Consider the following 15,495-nt stretch of genomic DNA (forward strand, 5'->3'; position numbering starts at 1 on the left):
GAGCAAACCTTGATGTTCAAGGAAGGTAAGCTGGCTAGAATTTTTAGGGGAGAATTTCAGAGAGCAGAGAAAGAGTTCCAGAAATCTAAGAAATCTTTGAGACTTTGAGTATATAACAGTTGGTGCATGTGCAACGTAAAACCCAGTGAGGTCAGGCAAAAACCACTACTGAATAATTTCTGGGGATCTGTAAGACAAATAATTCCCAGAGCTCACACAGAGCCAAGAATCGTTCAAATGGAGAGACCTCGTTGAGCATATTTAGTAGTAATTTCAGAAGGGACATATCTTTTTTTTCCCTCCCATATAAAAATTTATACATACATTGTTATGTGACTCTAATTGCTCTCCCCGTACTGTGACAGCACACTCCTCCTTTCCACTCTGATTCCCCATGTCCATTCAACCAGCTCCTAACCCTCTCTGCCTTCCCATCTGACCTCTGGACAGAAGCTGCCCGTTTAGTCTCTTGTATCTACTTGAGCTAAGAGGCACATTCCTCACAAGTATCACTTTATGTCCCACTGTACAGTCCAATTCCTTTCTGAAGAGTTGGCCTCAGGAATTGTTTTAGTTCTGGACCAGTAGAGAATCCAGGGGCCATGCTTCCAGGGTAACTCCAGTCTCAGTCGGACCATTAAGTCTGGTCTTCTTACTAGAATTTGAGTTCTGCACTCCACCTTTCTCCTGCTTCATCTGGGACTCTCTGTTGTGTTCCCTGTCAGGGTGGTCATTGGTGGTAGCCGGCACCATCTAGTTCTTCTGGTCTCAGGCTGATGAAGTCTCTGGCTTATGTGGCCCTTTCTGTCTCTTAAGCTAATACTTCCCTTATGTCTTTGGTGTTCTTCATTCTCCTTTACTCCAGGTGGTTGGGACCAATTGATGCATCTTAGATGGCCGCTTGCAAGCTTTTAAGACCCCAGAGGAGAAGGGCCACATCTTAAAAGTACAGAATTGCCCCAAGAATACAGACTTTTAAAAACCTGTACTCAAGGAGATTTTTTTTTTAAAGCCTCAGAAGTTCAAAGTAATCTACAAGTAACTTAATTGCCTGACAGAAAAAGTCCAACACTCTTTAAGAAAATACAACAAAGTCAAGCACTCAGTAACGTAAAATTCACAATGTCTAAACAGGAGTGCCTGGGTGGTGAAATGGTTAACACTCTCAGCTGTTAACTGAAAGGTTGGAGGTTCAAGTTCACCCAGAAGCACCTTGGGAGAAAGGCTTGTCCATCTACTTCCGTAAAATCAGCCCTTTAAAACTTTACGGAGCACAGTTCTACTCTGATATACGTAAGGTCGCTGTGAGTCTGAATCAACTTGACAGCAACTGATGTGGTTTTTTCAACTCATTATTAAGAAGACAGACAACCCAATAAAAAATGGGTAAATATTTGTAGAGGCACTTCACAAAAGAAACGGAGTCCTGGTGGCGCAGTGGTAAAGCAGTCGGCTCCTAAGCTAAAGGTCGGTGGTTTGAACTCACCAGCTACTCTCAAGAAGAAAGATGTGGCAGTTGGCTTCCATAAAGATTCACAGCCTTGGAAACCCTATGGGACAGTTCTACTCCATTCTTTAGAATTCCTATGAGTCGAAATCGACTCGACGGCAATGAGTTTGGTTTTGGGTTTTAGTTCACAAAAGGAGGTATAGCAATGTGTAGTAAACACATGAAAAGATATCAGATAAAATAAAACTACAATGAAATATCGTTATACTGCCTCCAGGATGAGTAAAATTAGAAAAACTGACAATCTAGAATTATGGTAATGATGTGGAGCAACTGGAACTCTCATACTTTGCTAGTGCAAATGTAAAATGTACAACTTTGGAAAACAATTTCATAATTTCTCATAAACATGCATTTACTGTACAATACCATGATTCCACACTGAGATGTTTACCCAAGAGAAATGAAAACTTGTGTAAGCACAAAGACTTGTACTTGAATGTTTATTGCAATTTTATACATAATAGCCAAAAACTAGAACCACCTACATTTCCTTCAGTAGATAAATTCATAAACAAGTTGTGACCTATCCATACATTTGGAATACTACTCAGCAATAGAAACAAACTACTGATACATACAACATGAATAAATCTCAAAAATATTATACTAAGCAAAATAATTTAGACATAAAACACGCTGTGTGATCTATATTATGAAACTCTCAGAAGGTAAAATCTATGTGACAAAAAGTAGGTCAATATTTGCCTTGGGATGGGTATAAAAAAACTTTTGGCGTGATGCAAATATTTGATATTTTAGTTGTGGTGATGGTTACATGGGTGAATAAATTTGTCAAAACTCATGGAAATATACAAAAAAAGTGGGGCTTTTTTTGGCAACTAACCTGTATCAATAAAATTGACATAAAATACTTTAGGAAATAGCAGGTGGGTCATGTAATAATAGGATATTAACTAGGCCAATGCATCCATTGTGTGTGGATGTTGGACTTGATTGAGAGGATATTAACATGTAAGAAAAGGGATAATGGCAGTTGATATTTTATGAATTTAGTATTGAGGATTCAATTGTTGAGTTTCATTTTTCTCTTAATATTGTATTATAGTAACAAAATAGTATGAAGAAATAAAAAAACTATAGACACAGATCTAGAAAAATTACAAAGGGGCTCATTTTATAGGGAGATCAAAATTTTACAAAGACACAGGTGAAAGGAACAAATGATGAGTGAGAAGTTTTGATAGAAGAAGGGAAATGCATTGTTTGTTGTTGTTAGGTGCTATCCATTTGGTTCCAACTCTTAGTGACCCTATGTATAACAGAAGAAAATACTGCCCACTCCTGTGATAAACCCTCACAATCACTGCTACACTTGAGACCATCACTGCAGCCACTGTGTCAATTCATCTCCTAGAGGGCTTACCTCTCTCTGGCTGACCCCCTGCTTTACCAAGCATGATGTTCTCCTCCAGGGTCTAGTCCCTCCTGATAACATGTCCAAAGTGCATGAGATGAAGTCTCAACATCCTCACTTCTAAGGAGTTTTCTGGCTGTACTTCTTACAAGACAGATTTGTTCATTCTTCTGGCAGTCCGTGGTATATTCAGTATTCTTCACGAACACCATAATTCAAAGGCATCAATTCTTCTTTGACCTTCCTTATTCACTGTCCAGCTTACATATGTATGTGAGACAACTGAAAATACCATGGCTTCGATCAGGTGCTCGTTAGGCTTCAGAGTAACATCTTTGCTTTTTAACACTTTAAAGAGGTCTTTTGCAGCACGTTTGCCCAATGCAATACGTCATTTGATTTCTTGACTTCTGCTTCCATGGGCGTTGATTGTGGATCCAAGTAAAATGAAATTCTTGACAACTTCAGTCTTTTCTCTCTTTATCATGATGTTGCTTATTGGTCCAGTTGAGGATTTTTGTTTTCTTTATGTTGAAATGCAATCCATATTGAAAGATGTAATCTTTGATCTTCATCAGTAAGTGCTTCAAGTCCTCTTCACTTTCAGCAAGCAAGGTTGTGTCATCTGCATAACACAGGTTGTTAATGAGTCTTTTTCCAGTCTTGTTTTTCTTCTTATAGTCCAGCTTTTTGAATTATTTGCTCAGCATGCAGACTGAATAAGTATGGTGAAAGGATACAACCCTGATGCACACCTTTCCTGACTTTAAACCATGCAGTATCCCCTTGTTCTGTTGAAACGACTGCCTTTTGGTCTTTGTACAGGTTCCACATGAGCACTATTAAGTGTTCTGTAATTCCCTTTCTTTGCAATGTTACCCATAATTTGCCAAGTTTAGTTGATATTAATCAAACTCCACTGGTCAAACAGTGTGAGGAGAGAGAGTTAGACCTTGCAGACAGAGAAGTAAAATAAGAAAAGACAACAAGCAGAACTGTGGAATGAATTTATTTATTTTAAATTCAAGATTAAGTGTAAGCATGAACATACTGAAAATCTGACCAGGTAAATTTAGAGGTCTTAGCCACCGTGCATACTCCATTCCTGTTTGCACTGGCAATAGGATTCCTATCATATAGCAATGGAATTATAATGGAAAAAACCTCACGAATATTATAATCAGTTATAAGGCCCACATAGTTGAGTTAGCTCTAGGATGGGAGGATATTCTGTAGACAACGAAAGACGTGAAAGGGAAGAACAGGACATGAATAAAAGGATTATATGAGCCTACATGATTGAAAGCATTTGATGGTCCTACTTGTCTGTTACTTAATCTGCTTTCTTTGGTTAGTATTAGTATGATATAATAACTCATACACTTGCATATCCATGTTGTCTCATTTGGTTTGCTCCAGCATCACTGCTGAGAAGACAACTTCAAAAATTAGAAATCCTGACCTGAGAGAAGGTGGATCCTCATTCTTCTGGTGTCCCAAGCAAGACATCAGAGCAACATAGGCAGGTTTTATTTGAATTGTCTTCATGGGGTTTCTAATGTCTAACTACAATTGCAGAGCATAATATGAACTAAACAATGTCAGGTAGCAACATAATATATATATATATGTATATATATAAAGTCCATACCTTAGAGAACTAAGGCAATGAGAATATTCCTTAGATAGTTCCTGAGAAGATTTTTAAAACAATTACATTGCAATGTAAAAAAGTCCTACAAATATAATAGATACAAATTATAAGGAGGGAAGAGAGAGCATTGCCTTTTGGCAATATTTTGGGCTTATCTATTTCCTCTTGAAGTTTTGTTAAATTGACATTCTGTTAAATTGTTCATTATATTTTAAGATTTTTTTTATGTACATAAAAATATTTCTTTAAATTATATGTATTTTTATTTCAAGCACTGCTTTATGCCTTAAAGTCCATTTTCTAATATTCTTCTTCCATTGGATTTGGAAAATTCTTAGCTATTATTTATTTAATTATTTCCTTTTTTTTTCATTCCAGCTCTCCAATTGCATAAGTATTAGACCATCTGACAGTGCTCCACATCTTTTTTATGCTCTATTTAGTCCCACCCCCGCCACTTCAGTCTGAATATTTTCTGTTGGCTTGCACTTGAGTTTACTAATTCTGTCTTTCACTATGTTAATTCTGCCTTTAAATCCATCTAATGAATTTTAATTTCAGACACTGTATTTTGCTTTATAGAATGTCCATTTGATTATAGAAGTAAACTTTTTCTTCGTTGAAATACTCCATCTTTAAAATTATTATTATTTTTTACTTCTATTTTATTTAACATATTAAATATAGTTCTTTTTAAGCCTTTGCTAACTGCAATGTATGGATCATTTCTGGGTTTATTTTTATTGATTATTTTATGTCTTTATTACTGGTTATGTTTTCATGGTTCAGTGAATGACTAATAAATTTTTGTCCTATGCTAGACATTGTGACTGATCAGCTGCAGATTCTTTTGGTTGAGTTACTTTCCTCTCAAGAGTTTTGTACAGGCAGGTGGTAAATTTCTGGCAGTTTACCTTGATCCTGTCAAGGCTTACTTTTAGTCTTTGTTAGGATGGGTCTAATTCCCTTCAATTCTCTTTAATTTTGGGGACTCGTTTTAGTAATCCATTGCCAAAATCCAACTTCATAGCAGTCCCCAAAACCAACTTCTGTTGCCTTTCCAAGCAAGACTGACACTTTTTGCTTAGCTCTATTTCCTTGTGCTGCTTTGGAAAATGCCTTCAGTGTAAAGTTGGGATAAAAATGAGACTTGCTTCTGATGTTTCCCTTCTCTCAAGGTTCATATCCTACATTGATTGCCTTCCATTTTCTATAAACCCGAGCAATTGGTTTGTATTTTGTATCTGATAACATCTAAAGTATTTGTGAGCTTTTCCCTAATTTTTTTTTTAACTTCTGCTGGTTCTTACATGTGCTTGCTTTTCTTTGAATGAGTGCTACTTTATTAATTTAAAAAATAAATAAATTTTACTAATACAGCATTTTGAGTGCCAAAACATGACTTGTTTTCTTCTTCCAGAAAAAATAAGGAAGGAGTGTGGTTTACTTTCACAAGGCACATATGGTTACTTTGACAGCAGGAGCACAATGTGTCTGGTTCACTGATTCAGGATACCAGGGACTACCTAGGTAAAACAAACTGAGATTACAGATTAATTTGAGGAGTGCTATACTTTGGATTCATCTTTAACCTGAGTAGCGTAGAATTTAGGGATTCTGTCTTATCTTGGAGAGAGTTTCTTTTTAAATCTTCTGATTTCTGCAGGCCATAGATTTTGATTTTAGTTTTCCTTAATTAGTCACACTCTCAAAATGAAATTTTAAATTCTCTGGAATTGGCAGATAACCTGAGGGAAAAAGTAATTTCTGTGCATTGCTTGTCTGCTGGAGTTCTTGTTTCTTTGTTTTCTCTCTTCAATTTGTCTTGATGATTCCTTTTATCATGTCAGTTCTTCAGTGCTTTCAGGAAGATGTGTATGTGTATGTGTGTATAATCTGTCACTTTTGATTGTTTCAGTAGGGAGTTGATAGACTGAATAACTTGGAAATCCAATACAGTAATAGCTTCTATATTAATGCACAAATTGTAAAATGATTTAGTATGTTTGTATATTTAGTTAAAATGTTATTTGATTTGTTTTTTATTAATACTTATTAAAAATTAGCTTTAAATTTTTTTGAGAAATTATTTAACTATCAAAGATTATGCTTTCTCTGATTGGACAGAGTATAAATTTTTTCTTTAATCCTTCAGAGTCGTTTGGATGTGTATATGTCACAAAACCCAGCAGGAACATCTGTTCAAAATATGCTCCACTGGAGTCAGGTACAACTTTTTAAGTGCATTTCAATATAGTCTCATTTATGCAATCTTGTTTTACCTCATCATTCTAGAAATCATGCTATTGCCACGTTATTTTTGTTGTTATGTGCTGTTAAGTTGATTCCTGCCATAGTAACCCTAAAGGACAGAGTATAACTGCCCCACAGGGTTTCCTAGGCTTTAGTCTTTACAAGAGCAGATTGCCAGGTCTTTTCTCCTGTGGAGCCACTGGTAGGTTTGCGCCGCTGATCTTTCAGTTAGCAGACGAGTTTTTAACCATAATATCACCAGAGCTCCTTTGCTATTGCCATAGTATGATAAATTTAGAAGAATAAAATGAAATTATTACATACTTATGTAGTCCTTTATAGTTTATAAAATATGTGGCCATCATAATCCATTAGATCCACTAACTAAACCGGAGCAATGATCAGGGTAATAGAATTATCTCTATATTACAAATGAGAAAATGAATTCAAAACAGTATAGTAGGAATTATCGAAGTTATGCCCCTCATTTGACATGCCCAAATATTCAAAGCTATTCCTTAACAAAAATGAACTAGAAACTGCACACAAATGTTTGTAGCAGCTTTATTCATAATTGGCAAAAACTAAAAGCAAGTAAAATGTCCTTCAATAGGTGAATGGAAAAATAAACTGTGGTACAGCCATAAAATAGAGTATTATTTAGTGATAAAAAGAAATGAGGTATCAATCCATGGAAAGACATGGAGGAACCTTAAATGCATATTGCTAAGTGAACCACTACCCATCTGTCAGTTTGTCATACTGTGGTGGATTGCATGTTGGTATGATGCTAGAAGCTATACCAGTGGTATTTGAAATACCAGCAAGGTCACCCATGGTGTACAGGTTTCAGTGGAGCTTCCAGACTAAGACAGGCTAGGAAAAAGGCCTGGTGATCTGCTTCTGAAAATTAGCCAATGAAACCTTCTGGATACTATAGAACATTATCCTATATAGTGCTGGAAGATAAGCCTCTCAGGTTGGAAGGCACTAAAAATATGACTGGGGAAGAACTGCTTCCTCAAAGTAGAGTCAACCTTAATAACGCAGATGGAGTAAAGCCTTCTGGACTGTCATCTGCGGATGTGGCACTACTTAAAATAAGAAGTAATAGCTATAAAACATCCATTAATTATTAGAATGTGGAATGTATGAAGTATTAATGAAGGAAAATTAGAAATTGTCAAAAATGAAATGGAAGTCTTGAATATCAATATCTTAGACATTAGTGAGCTGAAATGGACTGGTATTGATCATTTTGAATCTGACAATCATATGGTCTACTATGCTGGGAATGACAAATTAAAGAGGAATGACATTGCATTCACTCATCATTAAAAAAAAAAATTTCAAGATCGATCCTGAAGTAAAGTGCTGTCAGTGATAGGTTAATATCCATGCACATTACAAGAAAGACCAGTGAATATGACTGTTATTCAAATTTATGCACCAACTACAAATGCCAAAGATGAAGAAATTGAAGATTTTTATGCATTGCTGCAGTCTGAAATTGATCAAATGTGCAATCAAGATGTATCGATAATTCCTGGTGATGGGAATGTGAAAATTGGAGACGAAGAAAGATTAGTAATTAGAAAATACAGTCTTGGTGAAAGGAACGATGTAGGAGATCACATGATAGAATTCTTCAAGACCAATCATTTATTCATCAGAAAAACTTTTTTTTTCAATAACACAGACTACACATGTGGACCTCGCCAAATGGTTTACACAGGAATCAGATAGATTACATCCATGGAAAGAGATGATGGAGAAGTTCAATATTATTAGTCAAGACAAAGCCAGGGGTTGACTGTGAAACAGACCATCAGTTGCTCATATGCAAGTTCAAGTTGAAGCTGAAGAAAATCAAATCGAGTCCACAAGAGCCAAAGTACAGCCTTGAATACATCCTGCCTGAGTTTAGAGACCATCTCAAAAATATATTTGATGCACTGAATACTAATGACCGAAGACCAGAAGAATTGTAGGATGACATCAAGGACATCATACGTGAATAAAGTAAAAAGATCATTAAAAAGACAGGAAAGAAAGAAAATAAAAACAAAATGGATGTCAGAAGAGACTCTGAAGATTGCTGTTGAACAGAGAGTAGCTAAAGTGGACAGAAAATATGATGAAGTACAAAAGATGAACATAAAATTTCAAAAGGCAGCTTGAGAAGACAAGGTAAAGTATTATAATGAAATGTACAAAGACCTGGAGTTAGAAAATCAAAAGAGAAGAACACGATGAGCATTTATCAAGCTGAAAGAACTGGAGAGAAAATTCAACTCTTGAATTGCAATATTGAAGGATTCTATAGGGAATAAGTTGAATGATGCAGAAAGCATCAGAAGATGGAAGGAATACACAGAGTCACTGTAGCAAAAAGAATTGGTCAGTGTTCAACCATTTCAGGAGGTGAGTCCTCCTACTTTATTCTTCTTCAGTAGTGCTTCATTTATCCGGGGCCTCTTCCCTTTCCATATAAAGTTAATGATTAGTTTTTCCATCTCGTTAAAGAGTACTATTGGTATTTGGATAAGAATTGCATTGTATTTGTAGATTGCTTTGGGTAAAATTGACATTTTCACAATGTTGAGTCTACCTATCCATGAGCATATGTTTTTCCATTTACGTAGGTCTTTTTTGGTTTCCTGTAGTAGTGTTTTGTAGATTTCTTTGTTTAAGTCTTTTACATCCCTAGTTAGATTTATTCCGAAGTATTTTATTTTTTTAGGGGCTATTATAAATGGTATTGTTTTCCTGATTTCCTTTTCATTGTTCTCTTTATTGGTGTATAGGAATCCAACTGATTTTTGTATGCTTATCTTATATCCTGCTACTCTGCTGAATCTTTCTATTAGTTCCAGTAGTTTTCTCATGCAGTGTTTTGGGTTTTCTGTATATAGTATCATATGATCCACAAATAGGGGCAGTTTAACTTCTTCTTTACCAATTTGGATGCCCTTTATTTCTTTTTCTTGCCCTATTGCTCTAGCTAGGACTTCCAGCACAGTGTTAAATAGGAGTGGTGATAAAGGGCATCCTTGTCTTGTTCCTGTTCTCAAGGGGAATGTTTTCATTAAGAATGATGTTGGCTGTTGGTTTTGTATAGATGTCCTTTATTATGTTGAGGAATTTCCCTTCTATACCTATTCTATTCAAAGCTTTTTTCAGGAGTGGGTGTTGGACTTTGTCGAATGCCTTTTCTGTGTCCATAGAGATAATCATGTGATTCTTTCATTTTGTTTATGTGGTGGACGTTGATTGATCTTCTAATGTTGAACCATCCTTGCATACCTAGTATGAATCCCACTTGGTCATGCTGTATTATTTTTTTGATATGATGCTGAATTCTGTTGGCTAGGATTTTGTTGAAAATTTTTGCATCTATATTCATGAGAGATATTTGCCTGTAATTTTCTTTTTTTGTGGCATCTTTGTCTGGTTTTTATGCCTTTTCTATGTTCTGAAGTAGTTTGAATAGTACAGGTGTAAGCTCTTCTCTGAATGTTTGGTAGAATTCTCCAGTGAAGCCATCTGGGCCAGGGCTTTTTTTGTTGGGAATTTTTCATTATTGCCTTTTCAGTTTCTTCTCTTGTTATGGGTCTGTTCCGATTTTCAACTTCAGTTTGCAGTCATTTGGGGAGGTAATGTGTTTCTAGAAATTTGTCCATTTCCTCTACATTTTCAAATTTGTTGGTGTATAGTTTTTCATAGTACTCTGTTATGATCCTTTTTATTTCAGTTGGGTCTGTTGTAATGTCCCCCATTTAATTTCTTATTTGGGTTATTTGCATCCTCTCCTGTTTTTCTTTTGTTAATTTGGCCAATGGTTTGTTGATTTTGTTGATCCTTTCAAAGAACCAACTTTTGGTTTTGTTGATTCTATTGTTTTTCTATTCTCTATTTCATTTATTTCTGCTCTGATCTTTATTATTTCCTTTCTTCTGATGGCTGTGGGTATGTTTTGCTGTTCTCTTTCTATTTGTTCAAGTTGTGTAGCTAATGGTTTTGATTTTGTCCCTTTCTTTTTTTTGCTGTGTGCATCTACTGCTATAAACTGACCTCTCAGCACTGCCTTTGCTGTGTCCCAAAGGTGTTTATATGATATGTTTTCATTCTTGTTTGATTCTAAGAATTTTTTTATTCCATCTTTGATTTCTTCTATTACCCAGTGGTTTTGAAGCAGGGTGTTACTCAGTTTCCACGTATTAGATTTTTTTCCTTGCTCTTCCTGTTATTAATTTCTATTTTGATGGTGTTGTGATCAGAGAAGACACTTTGTATTATCTCAGTGTTTTGGATTTTGTTGAGGGTTGCTTCATGGCCTAAGATCAATTAATATGTTTCAACAAATGAATGTAACTGTGGAAGTGCTCCCTCATCTATGCCAAGAAATTTGGAAGATAGCTACCTGGCCAGCTAACTGGAAGAGATCTATATTTGTACTCATTTCAGAAAGGTTATCCAAAGGAATGCAGAAATTATCGAACAATATTGTTAATACCACACACAAGTAAAATTTTGCTGAAGATAATCTAAAAAAAAATGATTGCAGCAGTACATCGACAGGGAACTGCCAGAAATTCAAACCAGATTCAGAGGAGGATGTCAATCTAGAGATATCATTACTGATATCAGATGGATCTTGGCCAAAAGCAGAGATTACCAGAAAGAAAGATGTTTACTGGTGTTTTTTTTATTATACAAAGGCATTCAACTGTGTGGATCATAGCAAATTATGGATAACATTGCAAAGAATGAGAATTCTAGAACACTTAATTGTGCTTATGGAGAACCTGTACATAAATTAAGAGGCAGTTGTTTGAACAGAACAAGGGGATACTGAATGCGTTAAAATTGGAAAAGGTATGCAGCAGGCTATATTCTTTTACCTAACTTATTCAATCTATATGCAGAACAAATAATCCAAGAAGCTGGGCTATATGAAGAAAAATATGGCATCAGGATTGGAGGAAGACTCATTAACAACCTTTGATATGCAGATGACACAATCACACTTGCCAAAAGTGAAGACAACTTGAAGCACTTAATGATGAAGGTAGAAGACTATACCCTTCAGTATATATTATACCTGAATGTAAAGAAAATAAAAATTCTTACAGTTGGACCAATAAACAACATCAAGATAAATGGTGAAGAAATTGAAGTTGTCAAGGATTTCATTCTTCTTAGATCAATAATCAATGCCCATGAAAGTAATAGTCACAAAGTCAAATGACATATTGCGTTGGACAAATCTGCTGCAAAAGACCTCTTTAAAATCTTACAAAGCAAAGATGTCATTCTGGTGACTAAGGTGCGCCTGACCCAAGCCATGGTATTTTCAGTCATTTCATATGCACGCGAAAGCTGGACAATGAGTAAGGAAAGACCAAAGAAGAATTAACACGTTCAAATTGTGGTTTGGCAAAGAATATTGAATATACCATGGACTTCTAGGAGAATGAACAAATCTGTCTTGGAGGAAGTACAGCCAGAATGCTTCTTAGAAGGGAGAATGGTGAGATTTTGTCTCACTTACTTTGGATTTGCCATTAAGAGGGACAGATCACTGGAGAAAGACATCATGCTTGGTAAAGTACAGGTTCAGTGAAAAAGCGGGAGATCCTCAGTGAGATGGATTGACACAGTGGCTGCATCAGTGGCCTCAAATAGATCAACTATTGTGAGGACTGATCAGGATTGAGCAACATTTCATTCTGTTTCACACAAGGTCACTATTAGTTGGAATCAACTCGACAGCAACAAACAACATTAGCTAAGTGAAAGAAGCCATTCTGAAAAGAGTACATACTGTATTATTCCAACTGTATGATATTCTGGAAAAGATAAAATTATAGAGACTGTGAAAAGATCAGGTGGCTAGGGGTTTAGGGGAGAGGGTAGGAACGACTAGGTGGAGCACAGGGGATTTTTAGGGCAGTGAAACTATTCTTTATGATACAGTAATGGTAGACACATGATATTAAGCATTTGTCAAAGCCCATAGAACTGTACAACACAAACTATGAACATTAATGTAAACTATGGACTTTCATTAATAATAGTGTATCAATATCAGTTCATCAGCTATAATAAATATACCACAGGAATGCAAAATGTTAGTAATAGGAGTAACTGCAGAAAGAGGAGGCATACATGGGAACTCTCATACTTTCTGCTCAATTTTTCTGTAAACCTAAAACTGCTCTAAAAAGTAAATTCTATTTAAAAAAACCTAGTAGTAGACACCAGGTGTTCCACTGTCTAGTCTTTTTGCTAGACTATACATTTCACTAGACCACTCTGTTAAATTGTAAAGTCTTTGAGGACCATGAGCAAGTTTCAGTAACAATGTTACCTTAATATTGAGAGCCAGGATAATATAGTAGAAAGAGCGCTATGCTGAGATCAAAAGGTCAGACTTTGAATCCTTTCTCTGAGCCTTACTGGCAGTGTGACACTGAGAAGCTCACTTAACTCTTCTGAATTCAATTTCTCAATTAAAAATTAATAATAATTTTCTGACCTAATTAACAAAAAATATTATGAGAATTAAATGGGATGATTATGAATGTTCGTTAAGTTAATAAACACTAGAGAAATTTAAAGCATCATTAAGAAAATAGTTGAGGACTTTTTAAAAATGCTTAACTCTTAAATAATTTTTTTGAGGTAAATTATTAAAATATTTATTATAATTTAGTTTTAAGTTTAGTTTATCCTTAGTGATAGCCAGACCAGGAAATCTAAGCAAACTTTGAATTCATTCAGCCAATGTAAATGATATTTATTGATCACCTATGATGTGCCCTGTACTGGTCTATGCTCAAAACAAAGATCTGTATCTTCCTTTAAGCTTACGTTCTAGTAGTAGGTATATGTACAATAAATAATAAACATAGTAAATAAGTAAATTATTAAAATATGTTAGAAGATGATAGAAGCTGTGGAAAAATGGAAACAAAGGAGCAGGGAAAGGCATTTAGGCATGCTGAGATGTAGTTTTTACTTTTGAATAGAGAGGTTAGTCTACGCCTCAATGAGATGGTGACATTTGAGAACAGATTTGAAGGAGGTGAGGAAATTAGCAATGTGGACATCTGGAGGAAGAGCATTCCAGGTAGAGGGAAAAGCCAATGCAAAGCCCTTAGTCAGGGGCATTTCTAAGAAGCACAGTTAAGAAGCAAGTATGATATAAGTGGAGTGATTAAGGTAGAGAGTGGTAGGAAAAGAGGTCAGAAAAGTAATAGGGACCTGAAGTAATGTAGGAACCCCTATGCCATTGCAGTGACTTTGGCATTTGCTCTGTATAAAGTGGATACTGACTGCAGGTTTTTATACACATGTATACCATGAACATGGAACCATCAAGACTTAATAATGGGGTTTAGGTTATATGAGAGAGAAGGTGTGTCTTGAGTGACTCTAAAGCTTTTGGTCTAAGAAATGAAAAGATGGAATTGCCATTAAAAAAGATAGGGAGGTTTGATAGTGGAGTGGGTTTGGAGGAAAGGTAAGATATTCTGTTTTAGAGATGTTAAGTTTTAGTCATCCAAGTGATGAATTTGAATAGGTAGTTTCATATAAGAATCTAGAATTTAGGAGGGATGCCTTGGTGGCGTAGTGGTTAAGTGTTCAGCTGTTAAACAAAAGACTGGCAATTTGGTCGGCTGTTTGAATCCACCAGCTGCTCCTTGGAAACCCTGTGGGGTTGTTCTACTCTGTTCTGTAGGGTCACTATGAGTCAGAACTGACTTGATGGCATTTTTTTTTTAATAAAAAGAGATGAAACTTTGAATATAGATGGTATTTAAAGCCAAGAGACTACATGTGAATACATGTGGGGTGAGCGTAGATCGAGAAGAGAAGAAGGACAAACATTGAGTACTGAGATACTGAAAGACTAAGAGGTCAGGCAGCAGAGGTTGAATATGCCAAGGAAGCTAAAAAGGAACAGCCAATGGAAAATGCAGATCAAGAAATTCTAGAAGCATATTCTAAAAGCTAAGTAAAGAAAAGATCTTAAGGATGAGGGAGTGAACAACTGTGTCAAGTGCCACTGATAGGTAATATGAGAAAATTTTGCAGAATTGACCGAAGTTAATTAACCTTGCCCAGTTTTGGTGGACGGATGGAAGCAGTATGTGCTGGTAAATGTTTAACAATTGGCTCTATTTGGAAAAAAAAAAAAAAAAAAGACTTGAGTTTAATGTTTGTCGATTTCTATGGTGTGGAATATACCCACCGTATCTGATTTCAAGCTACCAGCTCTGAACACAGAGTTGGGAAGAGATGCCCACAACTGGCTCTTGCTGATAAGAACTGGCTTCAGCACAACACTGAGTGGAGGTGAAGGGCTAATTAAGTTGAGCTTAAAAGATGATTGGATGATGGTCACACAACATTGTGAATGTACTAAAAGTCACTGACTTGTACACTGTAAATGGTTAAAATGGTAAATGTTATGTGATGTGTACTTTATGACAATAAAAAAAGACAGTCGGAGGAGATAAACTGGAGATGCTGAGAACTCTTCTGTGGAGTTTTTGCTGCAAAAAGGAGCAAAGATATTGGTTAAGACCTGCTGTGGGAAATGAGGGGTTTTGTCAATCAATCTATCTATTAGTAATATGGGAGAACTAACAGCATGTTTCTATATTAATCAAAATGGACTGGTAGAGAAGG

The 15,495-nt window shown here is 35.8% G+C and overlaps 1 protein-coding gene across 1 annotated transcript in view; it reads left to right on the forward strand.

The window, feature by feature from the left end:
- Window positions 1-15,495, forward strand: part of LIPJ (lipase family member J) — a 28,968-nt gene that overhangs the window by 9,214 nt on the left and 4,259 nt on the right. Inside the window, exon 7 of the mRNA XM_023739758.1 lies at window positions 6,698-6,769. Coding sequence (XP_023595526.1) covers window positions 6,698-6,769 — 72 coding nt within the window. The remainder of the gene's footprint in view (window positions 1-6,697; window positions 6,770-15,495) is intronic.

The sequence above is a fragment of the Trichechus manatus genome, unplaced genomic scaffold, assembly GCF_000243295.1.
Source record: "Trichechus manatus latirostris isolate Lorelei unplaced genomic scaffold, TriManLat1.0 scaffold00007, whole genome shotgun sequence".
NCBI lineage: Eukaryota > Metazoa > Chordata > Mammalia > Sirenia > Trichechidae > Trichechus > Trichechus manatus.